General features: G+C 38.7%; 1 protein-coding gene across 3 annotated transcripts in view; it reads left to right on the plus strand.

Moving 5' to 3' along the window:
* The window catches only part of FGF14 (fibroblast growth factor 14), a 371,366-nt gene that overhangs the window by 261,689 nt on the left and 90,069 nt on the right, over positions 1 to 19,608 (plus strand). For all 3 annotated transcript variants that reach the window (XM_087726264.1, XM_087726265.1, XM_087726266.1), the window contains 2 exons: positions 2,517 to 2,627; positions 5,691 to 5,794. In XM_087726264.1, coding sequence (XP_087582390.1) covers positions 2,517 to 2,627; positions 5,691 to 5,794 — 215 coding nt within the window. The remainder of the gene's footprint in view (positions 1 to 2,516; positions 2,628 to 5,690; positions 5,795 to 19,608) is intronic.

Raw genomic sequence — 19,608 nt, forward strand, 5'->3', positions numbered from 1 at the left:
TGTGAACTTTTACTATCACAACAAAACTTTTCCTGCTGACTACATAATGTATACCACAATTATTCTAAAGTCCTAGCTTCTTCCCTGCTAGTTATGCACAAACTGTCAATTTTTAAAGTAAACTTTTTAACCTGTAAGCTGCTTTGGCACCCGAGTGGAATAATTGGTAATTTATTGTATTCATAATTGCATTCTTGATTGTGGGAGTTACTTTAAAATCTAGAGTTTACCAGAGCAGGAATGCCAGTTAGCAATAGCAGTAGTGCTTAGATTTATATACTACTTCACAGTGCTTTATATCCCTAAGTGGTTTACAAAGTCAGCATGTTGCCCCCAACAATCTGGGTCTTCATTTTGACCCAGATTGTTGACACAGATTGCCCCCAACAATCTGGGTTAACAATCTGGGACTTCAGAAGGATGGAAAGCAGAGTCAATCTTGAGCCAGTGAGACTTGAACTACTGAACTGCTGGCAGTTGGCAGTCAGCAGAATTATCCTGCAATACTGCATTCTAACCATTGCACTACCACGGCTCTTAGATCAACAAGCAATTGCAACTTAGCAGTAAGCCTGAGTGGTCCAAGCACTGAAGATCCATTAAATTCAGAGAACATTTTGGGGAAAAACCCACCAGATTAAAGTACACTTGGTATTGCATTCTGACTTCATTCTAATACAAAAGACAGTTATCAAATTGTGATGTCAAGTGTCTGTTAAGTTTAAGCTTCGTGAAGTTTATCTTAATGGTGTTTTAAATATATGTGTGGGTTTAATTTATTGTTAACCTTTTTGGACACTGATTTTGATGGAAATGGGAGATGGAATCATTTAATATTTAATGTTCTTTGGTAAAACTGTGTTCATTATTAACTAATCAACTTACCCAATGGTGCTTTTGCTAACAAATTAACACTTAATTGGCCATGTTTGGCCTTGAAAAACTAAGCCAGATTTAATTGGTACTTCAATGGGAAACACCAATAAATAACAGGCTGTAGACTAGAAAGAAAGGCAGACTATTTCTGTATTACTATTAATAAATTGACATGTGTTGTTCATGAAAAGGTCAGAAATCCAACTTGACTCAAATGAGACCACATTTTCACATAATGGAAACTAGGGAAAGAAAATTGTATTTTTGTTCAGTAATTGCACGATCTTAATTATTAGCATTTTCAACTTATACTAACCCTTCTAGTACATTGTAATATTCTACTGTTTAATTTTTAGAATTACTTAAAGAAGGTTCCAGATCAAGGGTAGGAACTTGAAAAAAGTTATCTGTAGGAAAAAATGACTGGATGCATTGCATTTAGTTTAATTTTGTTGCAAGAGTTTAAAAACATATATGATGTACTGCTGTGCATTTCCTACAAATAACAGGATTTGAACAAGAACTGATGAGCTATACCAGGTTCTATTAAGTATGAGAATTAATTTTGTACTAGGAAATAGAGATGAGTAAATAGATAAACGGCCTATGTTTTTAAAAAAGCAACTTTTCTATTTTAATGTTAAGATTCCCTCCAACTGTTTATTTTATATTTCTATTTCATAAGAGTATCTTTTATTGCTAAGTATGTTTCCCAGTGTTAGACTTTGCCATATCTCATGAAGCAAAGATCCAGCCAATAAGTTCTGTGTGCTTTCAGTGTTATATAAGTAAACATTTTCGCCCAAATGTAGCTAATTTTCTTTCGATTCTGTTGGGCATCAGAATAAGATATTACTATGATTTTTTTTCTGTACAGAAATGAACCAAGTGTGCAAAAACCTTCATAGTGCCCTTCAACATAAAAAACATCTCATAATAGGATAAAAAAATGTTCATGAAATTATTGTAATTTTTCATCTGAAGCTATAGAAAATTCACAGGGTATTAGTAATCAGCTGATAGAAGATTGGGGTACTGAACAAACTGTAGTGGGATTTTTTTTAATGGCCAAATAATCTTTCATGATAAAACACTGTTTTTCCCATTTCATTGCTATTATCTTGGAGCTAAAATTGCATTAGCTATTTGATGATATTAGCTGAAAAGCAGGCCTTAAGAATAGCCATGCATAGAGATGAAAGAAGACAATAACACTTGTCAGATGGTCAGCTCTATAAATTAGGCAGATAAATAAATAATGAAACTTGTTGGAAATATTCAGGAAGCATCACCTAGGCAAAAAGAGGTGAAATGTTTTTAAGTTCAGATAACAAGATAACATTCAGAAGCAGCTCAGGCAGATACCTCTCTATGTTGTTGATGTATAAAAATGCTGATGTCGATCTCACCCTATTCCTAAGAGGTCTGTAAGGGGTGTGCATAAGGAACAGCATAATGAGACTTGCAAGTTTATAGCCAACCTCAATAAAAGTAGTTTTAGTCTTCCTGGGGAGTTGATTTCCTGGTCAGGTGTACCAAATGGGGATGACACCTGATTCTAATGTACTTCATTTCTGAAAGAAAGATATAGATATATCTTAGGTATTGTGACTAGTGACAATATATGTTTGTCTTTTCAGATCCCCAGCTCAAGGGCATAGTGACCAGGTTATATTGCAGGCAAGGCTACTACTTGCAAATGCACCCAGATGGAAGTCTCGATGGAACCAAGGATGACAGCACTAATTCTAGTAAGTGCTCTACGAAACTATTCATTACCTTTACACACACAAAATGTAGAGAGAACCATTCCAAAATGAATATCCATCATTTGTATCAGTGGTGGGATCCTCCCAGTTTAACAACTGCTTCAGTGATTGCGCGATGTGCACGTGCATGCTTCATGCATTCTTGCGCCTGATGCGTGCTGTATGCACAGTTTGAAGAAATCTTCACTTCCGGGTTTCTTCGGAGGAGTAACCCAGTTGATTCGCGTGGCAATCTGTTCCGCCGCACGAATCAGCTGAGAAAATAAAGGTAGGAAAATAGCACAGGTGGGCCCATCTGATCATCGGGATAAACCAGTTTGCTCCCAGTTGATCGTCGGAGCTACCAGTTCACCCGAACCAGTAGAATCCCACCCCTGATTAATATGCCTTCAAATGGGTCCTGATTTTTTTGTGGTTCCTGATATGTCATTTTTTAAATCATGTCTCTGTTTCATGTCTGGTGATGTCCTCAGAAAATGAAGAGCCCTCCTACCTCACTGCAATCCTTTAGTAAGGCTAGTGCAAGGCTGTCAAACTCGTGCTTCATGGGCTGGATGTGTCACTGGCAAAGGGGAAAAAAGTCCCGATATGTCACATGACGATGGACAGCTCTATTCCTATCTCCCAAAAACTGGAGAAATCCTGTAAAAAAACACTCCAGAAAACATCCCCTCAGTTTGAATTCTTTAAATACTGCTTTCTTAATCAGCAGTCTTTACTAAAATCTAATTAAGGGAGATTTTGTTACAGTGGTATGAAATCACTGAAAGAAAAATTACTACCTAAAATTACTACCATGGATAGAATGATCACATTACACTATCAACATTTCAGAAGAACAGAATTGGAAGGAGATCTTGGAGATCTTCTAGTCAACTCCCTACTCAAGCAGGAAACCCTATACAATTTCAGACAACTATTTTGATTCCATGTCTATAAAGTACATTTTCTCCTTATTTCTAAGGTTTGTTTTAGGTCCCCTTTCTCAGCTTTTTCTCATGCTTAATATATTTGTGAATATAGTATTTCTGAATATTAGGATTGATATCCACATTTAAATGTAGCACTTTTGGCATAGATACATTTATTTATTTATGGGTTTATGTACCCACTCAACTTGTAAAAATGCAACTCTGAGTGACATACAGTAATAAAAACAATACAATATTCTCAGCAATGAAGCAACACAGAATCATCAAAGACAAGGAATGCAAAGTCAGGGTACATCACTATATCCTCCATCTCTCAATTTATCTAACATCTTGGCCCAAAGCCCAAGGGAACAGCCAGGCCTTCAAAGGCTATCAGGGTCAGGATCAAATTTTTAAGGGGAGGTATTTCCACAGGACAGGAGTCACAAAAAAAAGGTACCTCTTTTCCTAAATCTCTCCTGATGGCATTAACTCAAGAAGAGCAGGATGCCTACTCTGCTGGAGCATATAGAATGGCAGAAAGATCTAGAGACAGATAGACTTGTTTGTGAGCCATGGAGGGCTTTATAGGTAACAACTGACAACTTGAATTGGATTTGAATTGGATTTGGAGGTCTACTGTGAGCCACTAAGTAGAGGTATCAGATGGCTTGCCATGATGGAGAAATTATTTTGTTTATGTGATGAATGGCTGTATCACATTGTGTGTTTGCTGCATTATTTCCATACATGAAGCTAGAAGTAATTGAACCAGAATATGACCAGAATACAAATGTATTTAAAGATAACTTAAAGCTTTCTGCACTAATCTAAGTATACTTAGTCTAAGAGTACTGAACTTTGTTGTTTTATTGTTCTCTTATAATATATTAGCTGATAACCCGGGGTTGCCCGGGTATTTATTTATAGGGGGGAAATGTCTGGACCAAACATAATTTCTAATATTGGATTTTTCCCCTTACCAGAGGGAGCCCCCTTGTGGAGTAGTGTGAAACCGTTACCATGGCAACTCCACTGCACTACAGTAGAAGCCATTTTATGACAGTACAATAGAAACCATTTTAAGGCACAAAGGGCTGTATCATAACAGAACACACATCCTGAGGGTTATTAGGGGTGTCTTACCCCCACAGTATTTTTTTCCAGAGCGTAATCTGTTTACTAAGTTTGGTTGAAATTGCTTGAGGCGTTCTAGAGTTATGCTGGAACACACACATGTGTGCGCGCGCACACACACACACACACACACACACAGGGAGGGAGGGAGGGAGGGAGGGAGGGAGAGAGAGAGAGAGAGAGAGAGAGAGAGAGAGAGGGAGAGAGAGAGAGAGAGAGAGAGTGTTTATATGGATTCAGAGTCAAAATTTGACCTGGGTTTGCACAATAAGTTAATGTACTGTAAATGGCTATGGTGTAGTTCAGTGAATGTGTGAACCTCATGACCATGGAGTAAGCCATGGCTTAGTGCAGTGATGGCTAACCTTTTTGTCCTCCCATGCTAAAAGCATGTGTGCGCAACACACACACATCGTGCTCCTCTCCACATGCACGCATGACTACCTGTGCCTAGCAGGCCACCCTGAAGCCTCCTGGGACCAAAAACAGGTGTGGGGTGTGCGCACTACCCCCTCTGTCCAACCCTTGCCCCCATACATGCATGCGTGACCCCTACACCTCCACACACATTTGCGTGCATCTCCCACATGCGCCCCACTCACCACACATGTGCAGTAGAGAGCGAAAATCAATTGGTTGGCAGGAGGTGCATGTGCATGCACGATGCAGCTGAGCTGGGGCGATGGCTCACGTGCCTCCAGAGAGGGCTCCATGTACCACTTGTGGCATGCATGCTACCGGTTCACCATCATAGGGGAAGGATGGTGGTCTTCACATTAAGTTCAGAAGAGTGGCCTCCAGTTGGTGTTGCAGGTTTTATGAACACTGCTCCCATTACTGTAAATGGAATTTCAGTTTTTATCTATTTTATCTCTCATGATAAATCGTGTATATAAAATGCTATAAGCTATGCTTATTATGTCAGCAATATTATTCCATTCATGTCTTTGCTTCCCTGTCTTTGCTTCCCTGTGATAGATCTTCTCTATTTTTACAGCATTGTTCAACCTCATACCAGTGGGACTTCGAGTTGTTGCTATCCAGGGTGTAAAAACAGGCTTGTATATAGCCCTAAATGGAGAAGGATTCCTTTATACATCAGTAAGTAGTGAATCATAGTTGTTATTTATAAAGTAAATCCAATTCGGTCATAGAAAATTGTCTTGGGATTCTTACAGGAAAGACAAAATGATTTCAAATGATGCATTTTTTTATTTTAAAAGTTTGATATTTTATTATTCTGCTTTATTATTTTAATCAGGTAAAAATGGAAGGTCATGACTACGATAAGAAAATCTGTTTTTATACAGAGGAGGCAAATTAAGGCAAATTAAACTATATTGGAATAACATTGTTTTCAGTGGAAGAGATACAGTATATTCACATAATTATTTCTTCTACTGAAATCAATAGGAGTCTAATCTATCTCAGTACATAGGATGATTTCAATATTTTCAGCAGAATAAATGATTAATAATTGCATAGTTTTCAGTTTGGAAATATGGTGAAAGAGTAATTTTTAAATGCAAAACACGCAGACTATTTAATGTGATTTATTACTTTGGTATGCCTATTAGATGTATATTGTATGCTATATCTTCTCCTCTTTGAAACAAAATATGAGGTTTTATTTATTTTATTGACTAGTAACTGTATACCCCACCTTTCTGTTTATATAAACATTCAAGACTACTTACAATAATTTCAAAAGAAGTATATGATTAGTAGAATTGAGATCATTCAAATCAGTATCATTCAAATCAATTAACAGTTTGAAGTTCATAGGCCATAAATATGTTTTTTTTTAATCCTGGGAGAGTGGGGAATGACTTCCATAACTAAGAAGCAATAGAAGAGAGGGTTTTCTTCCATATATTATTAGATAGATAAGGATGGGGCCATTTTGTTCTGAGGTCATCGTTGAAGTGCAAGACTTACAGTCTTTTAAAAGTCAACACCAGTACCTTAAATTAAACAGCAAATAACTGGTGATAGAGATCTTTCATTGTATCATATTCTCTGTTCCTCACATCATTTGGCAGCTTTACCATTGTAGTTGCCATGTTAGAGCATTTTTAGGATAATCCTGATATCAAGATATTGTAATCAAGGCATGGATAATTAACATTAAATCTGATTGGCTCAGAAAGGTCACAGTTGGCACATTAGCCATACGTATGCAAATACACTCATCATTACTAGCAAATCTGATAACAGCTGAAGACCAAGGGGCACTCCTAAACTGCAAATCTGCTCTTTCCAGGGATGTGCAAGCCAATGCCAGGTATATTTCACCTCAACCTCCAAGTCTAGTTTTCTCTTACCTCTTCTTATTGGCATTTAATTTGAGTTTATTTTCATCCATCTCCATTATCAAAATTAATCAGTATGCAGAAGTACTAATTGCTGCTTTGGGGTCTGATGACAGAGAAGAGTAGAGCTAATCTCATCAGTCTTCTATTTGTAACCTACTCTAAAGTTCTTAGTAGTTTCGTGTAGCAGTAGACAGGGCAAGACAGATCTCTGAAGCAATCAAGTTGTTGAATAGGGTTCTTCCAGCACACTTTCTGGGTATGTCTTGACAAAAATGATCAGAACCATTGCAAAACAATGCCTCCAAGAATTGGAATTGGAATTGGAATTGATTTTATTTGTAGGCCGCCCTTTTCCCTGAGGGGACTCAGGGCGGCTCACAGAAACCAGGGAGAGGGGAATACAATACAATACAATACTAAGACAACAACACATAATAAAATAATACGCAACATGCATACAACATTCGGGCGGGGTAATGGTCCTTATCCCCAGGCCTGACGGGCGAGCCAGTTCTTCAAGGCTGTGCGGAAGGCCTGGACGGTGGTGAGGGTACGGATCTCTACACAAACTTCACAGAGAGGTTTAGGAAAACTAATAGGGTTGCACCTTCAGCCCCAATTTCCTATCTAGATCAGATTGAGATGACCAAAGCAGGCTTCATATTACAAATATTTAACCTGATATCTGTGGACACCCCTGACAATGCTGAAATCAAAGGCAAACTTGTTTAACAAGGGATATAGCATTGTGGTATTGGATTTCCACTAATGCTATGGGACTCTCTCCTTGTCTTCTTTGGCCAGGTTCTCTTATAGGCTGCCCAAATGCCAGAGAGAAAGCAGGAGAAAGACATTTCTATTCACCTTTTTCCATTGGGTCAGCAGAAATCAATGATACTGACTAGATTCTATCTTTAATTTCTGTTTAGTTATGCAGATAACAGTTCCACCTTGGTACTCAACTGCTTTGAAATTTATCAAATTTGATACTCAACTCATTTTGATGTGAAAATGTTGTCCCGGTACTTGTCATTTGTTTGATACTCGTGCAAGCCAGAACTTGTTAATGTCAGCTGTCTCATGATTTTCCAGCCTAAACAAAGGCTCCTGCATTAGTCAGTTGGTTTGTTTGGTCCTCATTTTTAGTACTTGTTGTGTCTCCCGGAACCAATTAATGATGAATACTGAGGTACAAGTGTATGTACATCTCTACCAATGAACTGCAGCTATTTAATTTTGAGATGAGGTTGCCTGTGGCCAATTATGAACATGGCAACGTATAATTGTTAATCTAATTAAAGTTGTATGCTCATGGGACTTTTCTGTTTAAGGGTTCCTACACTATGCACACTGTAGATGCTTGTATATGATACGTATATGATATATGCTTATATCTCCTCTGTTTAAAGATATAGACACAAACACCAGTTTTCAGTACTGCCTGCCATTTCCTAGCACATAATATATACTTTAAAGAATATAAGCTATTAGAAGAGATATTTAATAGTGCCTTATGTTTTCTACATGTCCTGCCTAAAAATATACAATGAGTTGCTACTGTAATAATTTTTTATTTATTTAAAGGAATGTTAAAAATAGTATGAAGCTCCTGTTAGCCTTCATATTCATTTGTTTGGCATAGATGAGGATGTTCCCAAAGTTAATTAGAAGGAAATGTTCTAATCACTTAATTCTCACCAGGGCAAAAATTAATCTTGTACAGCATCTCTGTATTATATGCAGAAGCTTGATATATGTGGTGTCTATATTTTTTGTGCAACACTATGTATGGCACAAAGGAAATGAAACATAAAATATATATTATCTCAGTTGAAGGCATGAAATGTTAACTCACCATTGGCGTCTTTGTCTCTTTCAATAGTATTTGCAGGTCTACATGTTGCATGTATGTTTGTATTCACCATATTTTTGTAGTATAAGACACACTTTCACCCCCTAAAAGAGGGTGAAAATTTGGGTGTGTCATACATCGAATGTAGCCCCACCCACTCCCACCAGAGGCCAAAAATGTGAGGCATGGAGGCAGTGATGGACTGTGGCAATCCCTGCAGCCTGGAACAGCTGATTGGGGGTATTCTGGCAGTTCATCCACCTGCCAATCAGCTGTGCTGAATTAGGCTGCAATAAGTACTGAAGTTGAACTGGCTGGTCAGAGTTTGCAGCAGCACTCACATTCAGAAAGCACACAGAAGTAAGCAGGATTCAAAATAATAATAATATACAATACAATACCAAAAGCAGGTTTTCCAAGGTAGCAGTAAATACAAGCAAAACACAAGCAGTTTCACTTTTAGTTCTCAGCTAAGCCAAGCTCCTTCCTGTCTCCTTGTTGCTCACACAGCAAATACTGGTTCAGAGTCCAAATTTGTTGCTATGCCTTTTCATTGGCTGACCTTGTTACCATGTGGTCCAAGTCATGAACTCTCTCACACACTGACAGGAAGCTAACCAGCTGTATACCATGGATGCTGGTAGGCAGAGGCAGAATTTTTTTTCTTCTTATTTTCCTCCCCAAAAACTCCGGAGCGTCTTATACTTTGAAAAATATGGTATATACACTATTCTCTTTGTATATATTTTTGGGCATTTTTAAGATGGTTATCAATCTGACCTGCATTTCTTAGAAAGAATAGCTCAAATATACAGTAGTATCTCAGTAAGGTAAAGCCACTAAATAAATGCTAAAAAGATTCTTGCTTTCAAGAATTACATTATAAATATAAAAATGTGTTGTGGCAAGACCAGTCAGATAAAACCTGTCAAAACAGAGTTGAACATTGAATTGACAGATTGAATACATGTTATAAACTAAGATTTGTTTTGCTATCAATTGGTGCCATTGTGGTTTCAAATAATATTGTTCTAATGTTTTGGATGTCACATTTGCTATTCAGAATCAAGTATGAAAGCATAGGTAGAATATCATATCCATTAGCAGCTGCTGTATATTTTTTGATGGCGTTGAACTAAAGCTGTAGCATAGAAGGTCATTTGTCAGGTTTGAAGGTCATCTGGAGTGAGGTTTCATCAATAATAAATATTTTCAAATGCTTTAAATAAATAATGCACTTTTCAAGAGACTGCCTTCAAAGACTACCTGAAACTAGACAAATTCAAAATGCAGATGCCTGATTGTTGAATGGATAGTCCTAATTCAGCATTATCATATCCATCTTGTGGGGGTTATTTTGGCTATTGGGGGATTTTCAGGGCGGTCTCAAATTGTATGACAGCCTATCTGGCTCAGGTGCTTTATTCTTATGGATCTGCCTCCTCAAAGTAGATTCTCCATTCTTCTGCACCCCACAGGAAACACTCTTGGTAAATTCCCTCTCCCCAGCAACATAGAATCAGCAATATGGAGAAGATCTTTTTCTATATGCCAATGGGGGTGCCAAGCCTATGAAGTTGTGTACTCTATAGTGAAAATGGCACTCTCTTTAATAGCATTCTTAAAGCAGATGACAATTATCTTCTTCTTTTCTTCTTCTTCTTCTTCTTCTTCTTCTTCTTCTTCTTCTTCTTCTTCTTCTTCTTCTTGCCTCTGGACAATATGCTAAAAGAACAGTGATCACTATTTTTCTTGGGAATTTAAGCTATATTTTCAGCAATTAAGGTTATCCTTTCATAGATATTTCCTTAACAGATTTCCCATGCTTTCAACAATGACAGATCATCTAATGTACTGCCTTCACTAGAAAAGTTGGGATATATTCAGAGAAGTATCTGCCTTGAAAATAGCTCATGCTGAACTGTATTGCTCAGTCAAACGCAGGAAATGTTTTATGACATTACATCATAAATTGTGTTATGATAATCTCTATATCATGAAGAGTTCTATAAAGTTTGTCAAATTTCAATTCCATGGGAGTCACGGGTTCCAAATTTTGGACTCATTCTATAAGTTATCCCATTTGAGGTATCTTGGTTCAAAAATTGTTGCCATATGATACACCATTTCATCTAGTTAAAAGTTACGGGAACAGGAGTTTTGTAGTATTGGAGTATCATTTTTGTGAGCTTTCTAGAGTCTAATGAAATGGATAGAACATAATTAATGTAAAACAAATAGAATAGAATAGAATTCTTTATTGGCCAATATGTGATGGGACATACAAGGAATTTGTCTTTGGTGCATAAATAGCTTATACACACACACACAAACACACATATACAGATAAATATTCTGGATCTTCAGAAATTAAATACTTTGAGCCATAATTCATAAAAGAACAGTAATGATTGAAATGTGCCATAAATCTTCATGGATCATATTACAGTCTTTTTGTATAATATCATTATGATGCATTTTACAAAATTTCCTTCATCATTTATTTTGCTACAGATAGAAGTTTCTGTATAACCAAATGAAAATGAAAATGAAAAAAGAAGAGCATCATATGAAAGTTCAAGACATGAAACATTTGTGATTATTGCTTAAGTCCTAAAAACATTGTTAGCTCAGAATCTTGATCTTCACGTTAATGAGCATATTTGCTTTTTTAATCTGTATACAGTTTAAAGGAAATATTCTGAAAGAGAACTGTCTTTTATTGTTCACAAATGATTTCCCATTTACTCCTCAGGGGTGGATGATCATAACTTGAAAGAACTTAATAGTGCTAGAAATGATGAAATAATGCTCTTTGAAAGAAAGGTCATTTTCATTTTAATAGATCAATTAATATAAGCTAGAATCAAGTCAATAGAGTTCTTTTTTTAAGCGGTTATTTAATATTTCTTTGCTTAAGCCTGGGTTTTAAAATACAGTTCTGATCACTTTTTTGAATTCAAGGCCAAGGTTCAGGGGAATTTCTATTATTGGATATGTTAACAGGGCAAGTTCAAGTCATCTTTAGCTACATAGCAGTGGTGGGTTGCAGGGGGCACACCCCTTCATGGGTGTACCGGAGCCTGCCCGGAGCACATGATACCATTCTGGTACAGTGCTCTGGAGCGCCCACCCGCCTGAGCTCTTTACCGGTCTTTTAAGCCTTCGGTGCTTCCGTGCACATGCATGGTGCATACAATGCCTGTGCGATGCTCCACTGAGCAGCTGGAATGTTGTGGAGGCTCGTAGAGGTGCTAAAATGCATGCGCGCACTGCACACGTCCATGTGGACATCGCTGGGCCTGTTCCAACCATACCGGTTGGAACGGGATCCGGAACTCACCAGTGCTACATAGGTGAACAAACTAGGATGATGAGAGCCTATATCAGAGCCTATCTCGTGGCAATAAGGCCACCAATTTCTCAACAACCTTCCCCACGAAGGGAAGGTTGGAGACTGGATGATAGTTGCTCAAAATGGCTGGGTCCCAGAGAAGGCTTCTTCATGAGGGGCCTCACCACCGCATTGCATAGACTAGGCCTTCTCTGGATTCCATCTGCCAGCCAATGTCAGCTGGCGACCCCCCGGGGGAGAGCTTTCTCTGTTGCAGCTCCGGCCCTCTGGAACGAGCTCCCCGTGGAGATCCGGACCCTTACGACCCTCCAGGCCTTCCGTATAGCCACTAAGTCCTGGCTGCTCTGGCAGGCTGGGGGCTGTTGAAGTATCCAGCCCCACGGTAACTATGAATGTTGTTGTATTTTTAAATTGTTGTCCGTCTTATTTATTCCCTTTACCCTTTTTATTGTAAGCCGCCCGGAGTCCTCCAGGAGTGGGCGGCATACAAGACTAATAAACTATAACTAACTAACTATGTATTTATTTTAAAAAATTATATAACAGACTTATATAAGCACCCATCCTGTGTATCGTAACCCTGGGTGGCTGATAGAACAACGATAATAACAAAAACTATAAGAACCACAATAAAAATTCTTATTGCCCCAAAAGCAACACCTCCCCACAATCCATTTTCAACTGTCCTGGTCTCCAACCTCAGTCTTGTATCAAAGCTTGTGGTAAGAACCAGCTCTTCAAGTTATTCTTGGGACCATCACTTTCAGGTGAATGAATAGCTAGTAAGACTTGGGTTTCTCTTGTTCATCACAGCTGACAAACTCACCCTTTTAGCTTTTAAATTTGGCTTCGGTATTGTTTGTCAGCAAAAAGAGCCCTACCCAGATGTTTAGACCATTAGCTCTCAAACTTTCACTGGCTCTGTTTTGTCTCACACAAGCACGTATCTCTTCCTCCGATTTCTACTCTTATCTCTGGAGGTTCCAGTAGTATCCATTGGAGGAGATTTGGGAAGGGGTCAAAATCAGCAAGCTAGCTGAGAGAGCATCATTGATGCAAGCCCCACCCCTTTTGTATTTCTGTCAATCTTGGATGCACATTCAAGTGGGTGAAAACTACTAAATATTCCTAATTTTCCTTGATTCTACACACTAGATCAGGGGTTTCAAACTGGCAGCCTACATGCCGGATGCATCATGCACAGGCCACGGCCACTCTGGCTCCACAAAGGCAAAAAATGTCACAATACATTACGTGATGTCAGGTGATGTAATCGAGTTTGACATCAATGTGTTAGATCAGTGATGGCGAACCTTTTCGGTGCCGAAAAGGGAGTGTGTGCGTGCTTATCGGGGATGCGCCCCAGAAGAGAAGCTGTCAAGTGGGCATGTGCGTGCCGGGAAATGAACTTCCATGTTCCGGTGCATGCATGCGCACCAGTCAGCTTGTCTGGTGGCCCTTTCTTGTTCCTTTGACAAGGAACAAAAAAAAATGTAAGAGCAATGAGAATAGGGGGAAAAATCAAAACATACTTCATGCCAGTTAGGGCAGGCAGGCCTGAAAGCTAATTATGTACAAAGTCTGTGCAGTGACAAATAAACATTTATAATGGTTTTATTTGGAAGATATATTGTTGAAAATTGAACAGGAATTGAATTCCTAATACATAAGAAAATGACATTTAGTATAAAAACTAAAAGATCTTTTTTACAGCTTTTGTAAATGAATCTCCACTTTTCAAAGAAAGCAGAAAAATCTGTACCCAAGTCTCTGAGCTCCAACTAAAGCATTTATTTCATGTCAGCAATAAGCACCAGATATAAGAATTTCAGAGGATCAGTGGAGGGTAAATAGCTTCTTGAAATCACATAGCTAAATGTGATTTACTGTGTGATGCATTGTGTCCTCTGTTCTGGCTATGTGATTCTTGAATAACTGAGAAGAGATCTCTTTTTTAAAAACCCAAATGAAATGTTGAAGCTGATGTAAACAGTGTGGAATTACGTGGAAAATGGCTTGCTCTCTCTGTATATACACAGCTTGCAATGCATACACGAAAGCTCTTTATAATCCATTAGAAATATTTACTAAAGGAATATCAGTTCTTAGTAGTATTGAGTTAGCAAATGACAATATATCATTGTCAAACTACTCCTAAGTTCTGAGCATTTTTTGCATAGGATATTTTTATTATCCATATTGTCACATAGCTAACCCTGGCATCAATATTTATAGCCTCCATTTAAAGTTATCTTAAGAAAAATAACATTTCTTTCCCTGAGAGAAATTCATATGGCTGGGAATTATGCAAAAGGAAAAGAAATGAGATTAAAAGTAATCAATATTTTACCGGTGACATTCTATTATATTTAAATCAAAGTCAGAGAATATTTCATCACAATGTGAATCTTTTATTTAAGATTCTGAATGCTTCTTTATTTAAAAAAAAAGATTAAGTGCTTTTAGTCACAGGAAAAAGAGCCATGCAATTAATTGTTTTAGTCCAGGATTTCTCAGAATATAATCTTCTATCACCATCTCTACCTCTAAGTCATGGGTGTCAAACTCGTGGCATTACATTGCTGTCACATGAGGTTTCACAATGTTTTTTCCCTCATGGAGCTGGGGTGGGCATGGCCTGCGCATAACTCATCTGGCCCACTGGCTGTCAGTTTGACACCCTTACTCTACGTCAATCATGTTGCCTCATCTGTATAAAATCTTTTTTATCTGAAAGCTAAGTTATAATTGAATAGTATTAATACTGATATCAAATTAACTGTGTTTATTAACTTAGGACAGTTTATCCCAGTTACTTACCGTAGGTCTTGGTTATATTTTTAATACAACACTAAGGATGAGGAGCAACCACTGTTTGGGATCAATGGCTCATTATTTGCATATGGAAACACTCCAGGTTCAGGTCTTTAACATCTCCAGTTCAAAACAATGTCAAACAATAAAGCCGAAAAATGGCTTCTGCCTGAAATCTGGAGAGTTGATCTCATGAACTAGCATCAAACTCTTCCATTTGTAACTATAGCTGTAGTAATCTGTAGGTGGAGGTGACTGAATATTTATAAGAATAACGCGACTCTTCTTAGTTAACTGATCCTTCAAAAAACTTTTGCAATCATGATTTAGTTTTAGGATGAAATCTCCAATCATTTCCTTTGTCATTGGTTTCTAAATGGAATTAGACAGTGCATCACTATAGTCAACTATTTTAGCTAAACAAGAAACAGGTTTTGCAAAAAAAAAAAAAGTGGGGAGAGGGACATTTTAATAAACATTATAATATCCTTAAAGATTTGCAATCCTTAGTTCTTGTCCCCAATTTTATTGGGGTATGTATGGGTGTGTTTCAGAGGTGGTATTCAGCCAATGAACCAGTAGCGGTGGCTGCAGGAGGCTCTGCCTTCCCCACCCCGACATAATGCGCGAGCACTACGCATGTGCAGAAGGTGGTGCGCATGCACAAATGAGGCACGTGCAAGCGAAGCATGCACTTTTGTGAACCGGTAGGGAAGGTGTGTTTGTATGCAGGTGTGCGTGTATATTTTATTAAAGGTTTTATAAAGAATGTAAAAGGTAACACAAAGTTAAAAAAAAGAGCGAAAGAAGTAATAAAAAGGCAGAAGAGAAGATGGAAAGGTGCAGAGGGAACAAAGAAATAGAAAAAGAAAGCTTCTGATTTCTTCTTCAATAAATATAAGTACATTTACAATTTTACTCTGTGATTACAAAAACAGCTCACCCTTTTATTATCCAGTTTTTTCTAATCATCAAACCCACAAATCATAAGTACTTTTTCCCCCTGTTCAACACAGTATGTCTGTAAGGGGTTTCCAGGCAACCATAAATGTAGATGCTGTTGTTTTCTCTAATCTTAAGAAGTTAGTTTAGCTGTCTCTGCAAGTTCCATCATATTCATCAGACATTCCCCCATTGTGGAGGAAGTCGAACCTTTCCACTCTTGAAGTCTCTGGTTTCAGTTGTCTTTTTACCTTTAACATCTTCTGCATTAATATATGTATTTGTATCAGAGGTGGGTTCCTACTGGTTTGGAGTGGTTCGGCCCAACTCGTAGTAACTTGGCAGCCTGGGTCACTGGAACTGGCAGTGACCCAGTCCTGCCACACCCCTGAACCAAAATGGCGCTGCCATCTTGTTTTTGCCTTCTGCGCATGCCCAGAACAATTTTTGTTGCACTGCGCATGCGCGCATCCCTGAGCAAACCAGCAGTAGCGGCAGCTGGAATCCACCCCTGATTTGTATCAATTTTAAAGCTTTTTTTGCAGGTTCCACCACAAAACCGCATTCGACTAAAGCACGCTCGACGAAACCGCATACCTGACGTCATCACAGCGCGACGAAAAAAGCACGCTGTGAGCGCTAAAGCTAAAATTAACCCCTAAACCTAAACCTAACCCCCCGAAACCTAACCCTAAACCTAACCCTAAACCTAACCCTTAACCTAACCCTAAACCTAACCCTTAACCTAACGGTAAACCTAACGCTAACCCTTAACCTAACCCTAACCCTTAACCTAACCCTTAACCTAACCCTTAACCTAACCCTAACCCTTAACCTAACCCTAACCCTAACCCTAACCCTAACCCTAAACCTAAACCTAACCCTTACCTTAACGTGAATCGGCTTGCTTTCAAAGCGCTTTTTAAAGCGTCCTTTTTTCTCCGCGGTCGCTGTTGTTGCGCTGCTAATGACGTCAGCGACACGCTTTAATTGGGCGCGCTTTAGTGGACCGCGGTTTTGTCGTGCCACGTTTTTTGCATGTTTACCAAACATGGTAAAATCTCCCTTCATGTTGTATACCAGTCTAGCAAAGATTTTAAATATCTTTATTTATTCTTGACAGTTTCCCTGGCAACAAATACCAATAATACATCATTTTATAAAAAATTCTTTATGTTCTATGTATAGAACATAAAGTAAATGTCAACCCTTTCAACCAGATATTTTCCCATTGCTCCATTTGTATATTGTAGATAAAGTTTTAGGCCATTTTATTATTCATTCTTTCACTATATATATAGAGTTTATATAGCGTTTTCTAGGCAATTAACTGATTTCTGACATGTAGATAGTTACTCAATCCATAATGCATAAAGCTAAAGCTAAAGGTTCCCTTTGCACATATGTGCTAGTCATTCCCGCCTCTAAGTGATAGTGCTCATCTCCATTTCAAAATCAGAGCCAGCGCTGTCCGAAGACGTCTCCATGGTCATGTGGCCGGCATGACTAAACACCAAAGACGCACAGAACTCTGTTACCTTCCCACCAAAGGTGGTTCCTATTTTTCTATTTGCATTTTTACATGGTTTTGAACTGCTAGGTCGGCAGAAGCTGGGACCAGTAATGGGAACTCACTCCATTATGCGGCACTAGGGATTCAAACCGCCGAACTGCCGACCTTTCTGATCAACATGCTCAGCGTCTTAGCCACTGAGCCCTGGCTAACCATAATGCTTAACAAATAAATTAATCCTGCCCTCTCAGATAAACAACCCTGATCAAATTACACTTCCGAATAGCATGTTATTGGGATATTTCTAGTATGTTGGTGGGATATTGATAATGGGGAGATGATAGCTTTCTTTGTGGCTATGGCCTTTGCTGGATTTCAGGTTGTTAATCATTCATTGATAATAAGCATTAGTCATCTGTTTATTTAATCTTCTGATGTTCTCATTTCTCTTGGCATTGATTCTAGCACAGTGGTTCCCAAGCTTTCCTTTGGCCATGCCCCACCTAAGCATCTCTAAAATTCTGATGCCTCACCTCCCGCAAGATATAATTCTTATTTTATTCAAAAAGTGAACTCTACTCATGTGGAGGAAGCCTAAAAGGCCATTAACTTGGTTTAAACAAGGTTCAAATTGCCCCCATTAAAAATCAAATTGCCCCCCTGTGGGGTCCGGTCCCCATGTTAGGAACCACTGTTCTAGCAGAAGCAAGAATCCAGAGAAAGCTGTAAAGGGAGATGATCTCTGTCTGGCCAAAGCCAACTTTATATGCAACTACTGTAGATTATTACATAGATTATATGATAAATCAATTTTTTTGAACCTAAGGTGAGATCACCATCAGGATTGCTTTTTGCACACTTTGCACACTACTGTATATTAAGTGTCAGCCTGCCATATTGATTCTGGGTTGCTTGGATGTATTTACTAGCAGATACCCTTTTGATGAATAAAAATAACTGCCAATATAGGAAGAAAGCACTTCATTATTAGGGCCACTTTTGACATTAAAATGACCCATAGTCCCATTTGGGTGATCCCAAATAAATTTGGAGGAGTAATTTCCCAATTTATAACAATAAATATTGCTTGTGCAAAAATGCTTGCAAGGGAGAAGATAGACCTTAACACTCTTTACCAGCCAAATGAAAGATGGATGCTAAAGCTAACTTTTCACTATATTCAAGCAGGTTGTTTGGGACCTAAAAAGTTGTGTTGCATAGTGTCGAGTATGTAAAGGCTAGTTGGCAAAATGCAATCCATTCATGGATAGAGAAGTTACTGGATTGACTGGGCCAAGAGAAATTCCTACATGATGTGGGAAGGCAGATTCACAATGGATCAGTTTGCTATTTTATAATTTTAAATAGAGAAGAACACACATGGTCAACACCACTCCTTATTAGAGGTGGGTTCCTACTGGTTCGGACCAGTTCGGCCGAATAGGTAGTAACTTGGCCCCTGAACAGGTTCTCTCAGTGCCACAGTAGGTGCCGCCATCTTGTTTTTGGCTTCTCCGCATGCGCAGAAGCATTTTTTTAGTACTATGCATGTGCGTCCCTGAGCGAACCGGCAGTAGCAGCAGACGGAACCCACCCCTGATCCTTCTCTGTTGCTTAGATTGATATGATGGCATGCGCATATAAATAACCTACAAATCTACTCCAAGTAACAGACTCTGGAGGAAGTTATCTCTCACATCTATTGATCAATGGCTATTTCTACTTATTTATTTATTTAATCTGCAGTGAACTACATAAAAACAGAGTTAAATGTTATAGACAGGGGTGGGATTCTACCGGTCCAGACCAGTACGAGCGAACCGGTAGCTCCAATGAACAGCTGCGAGCAAACTGGTTCGTTCCGACGATCAGGTGGGCCCACCCATCTGCCCCTGTGCTATACTGAGGTATATCTTTTCAGCGGATTTACAAGGCAGCGGATTGCCGCTGTGTTATTCCCCAGCAGTAATGTGAAAGGTAAGTATACTTAAAACTGTGCATGCGTGCGGAGCGTGTGTACGCACGCAAGTGAAGCGTGTCATCACCAAACCGGTTGTTAAACTGGCAGGATCCCACCACTGGTTATATAGAACTGGTCCTTTTATTGTGGATTTTGCAATCTGC

Source organism: Thamnophis sirtalis, unplaced genomic scaffold (genome assembly GCF_051295495.1).
Source record: "Thamnophis sirtalis isolate CommonGarterSnake01/CBP01778 unplaced genomic scaffold, rThaSir2_p1.2 scaffold_12, whole genome shotgun sequence".
NCBI classification, from domain to species: domain Eukaryota; kingdom Metazoa; phylum Chordata; class Lepidosauria; order Squamata; family Natricidae; genus Thamnophis; species Thamnophis sirtalis.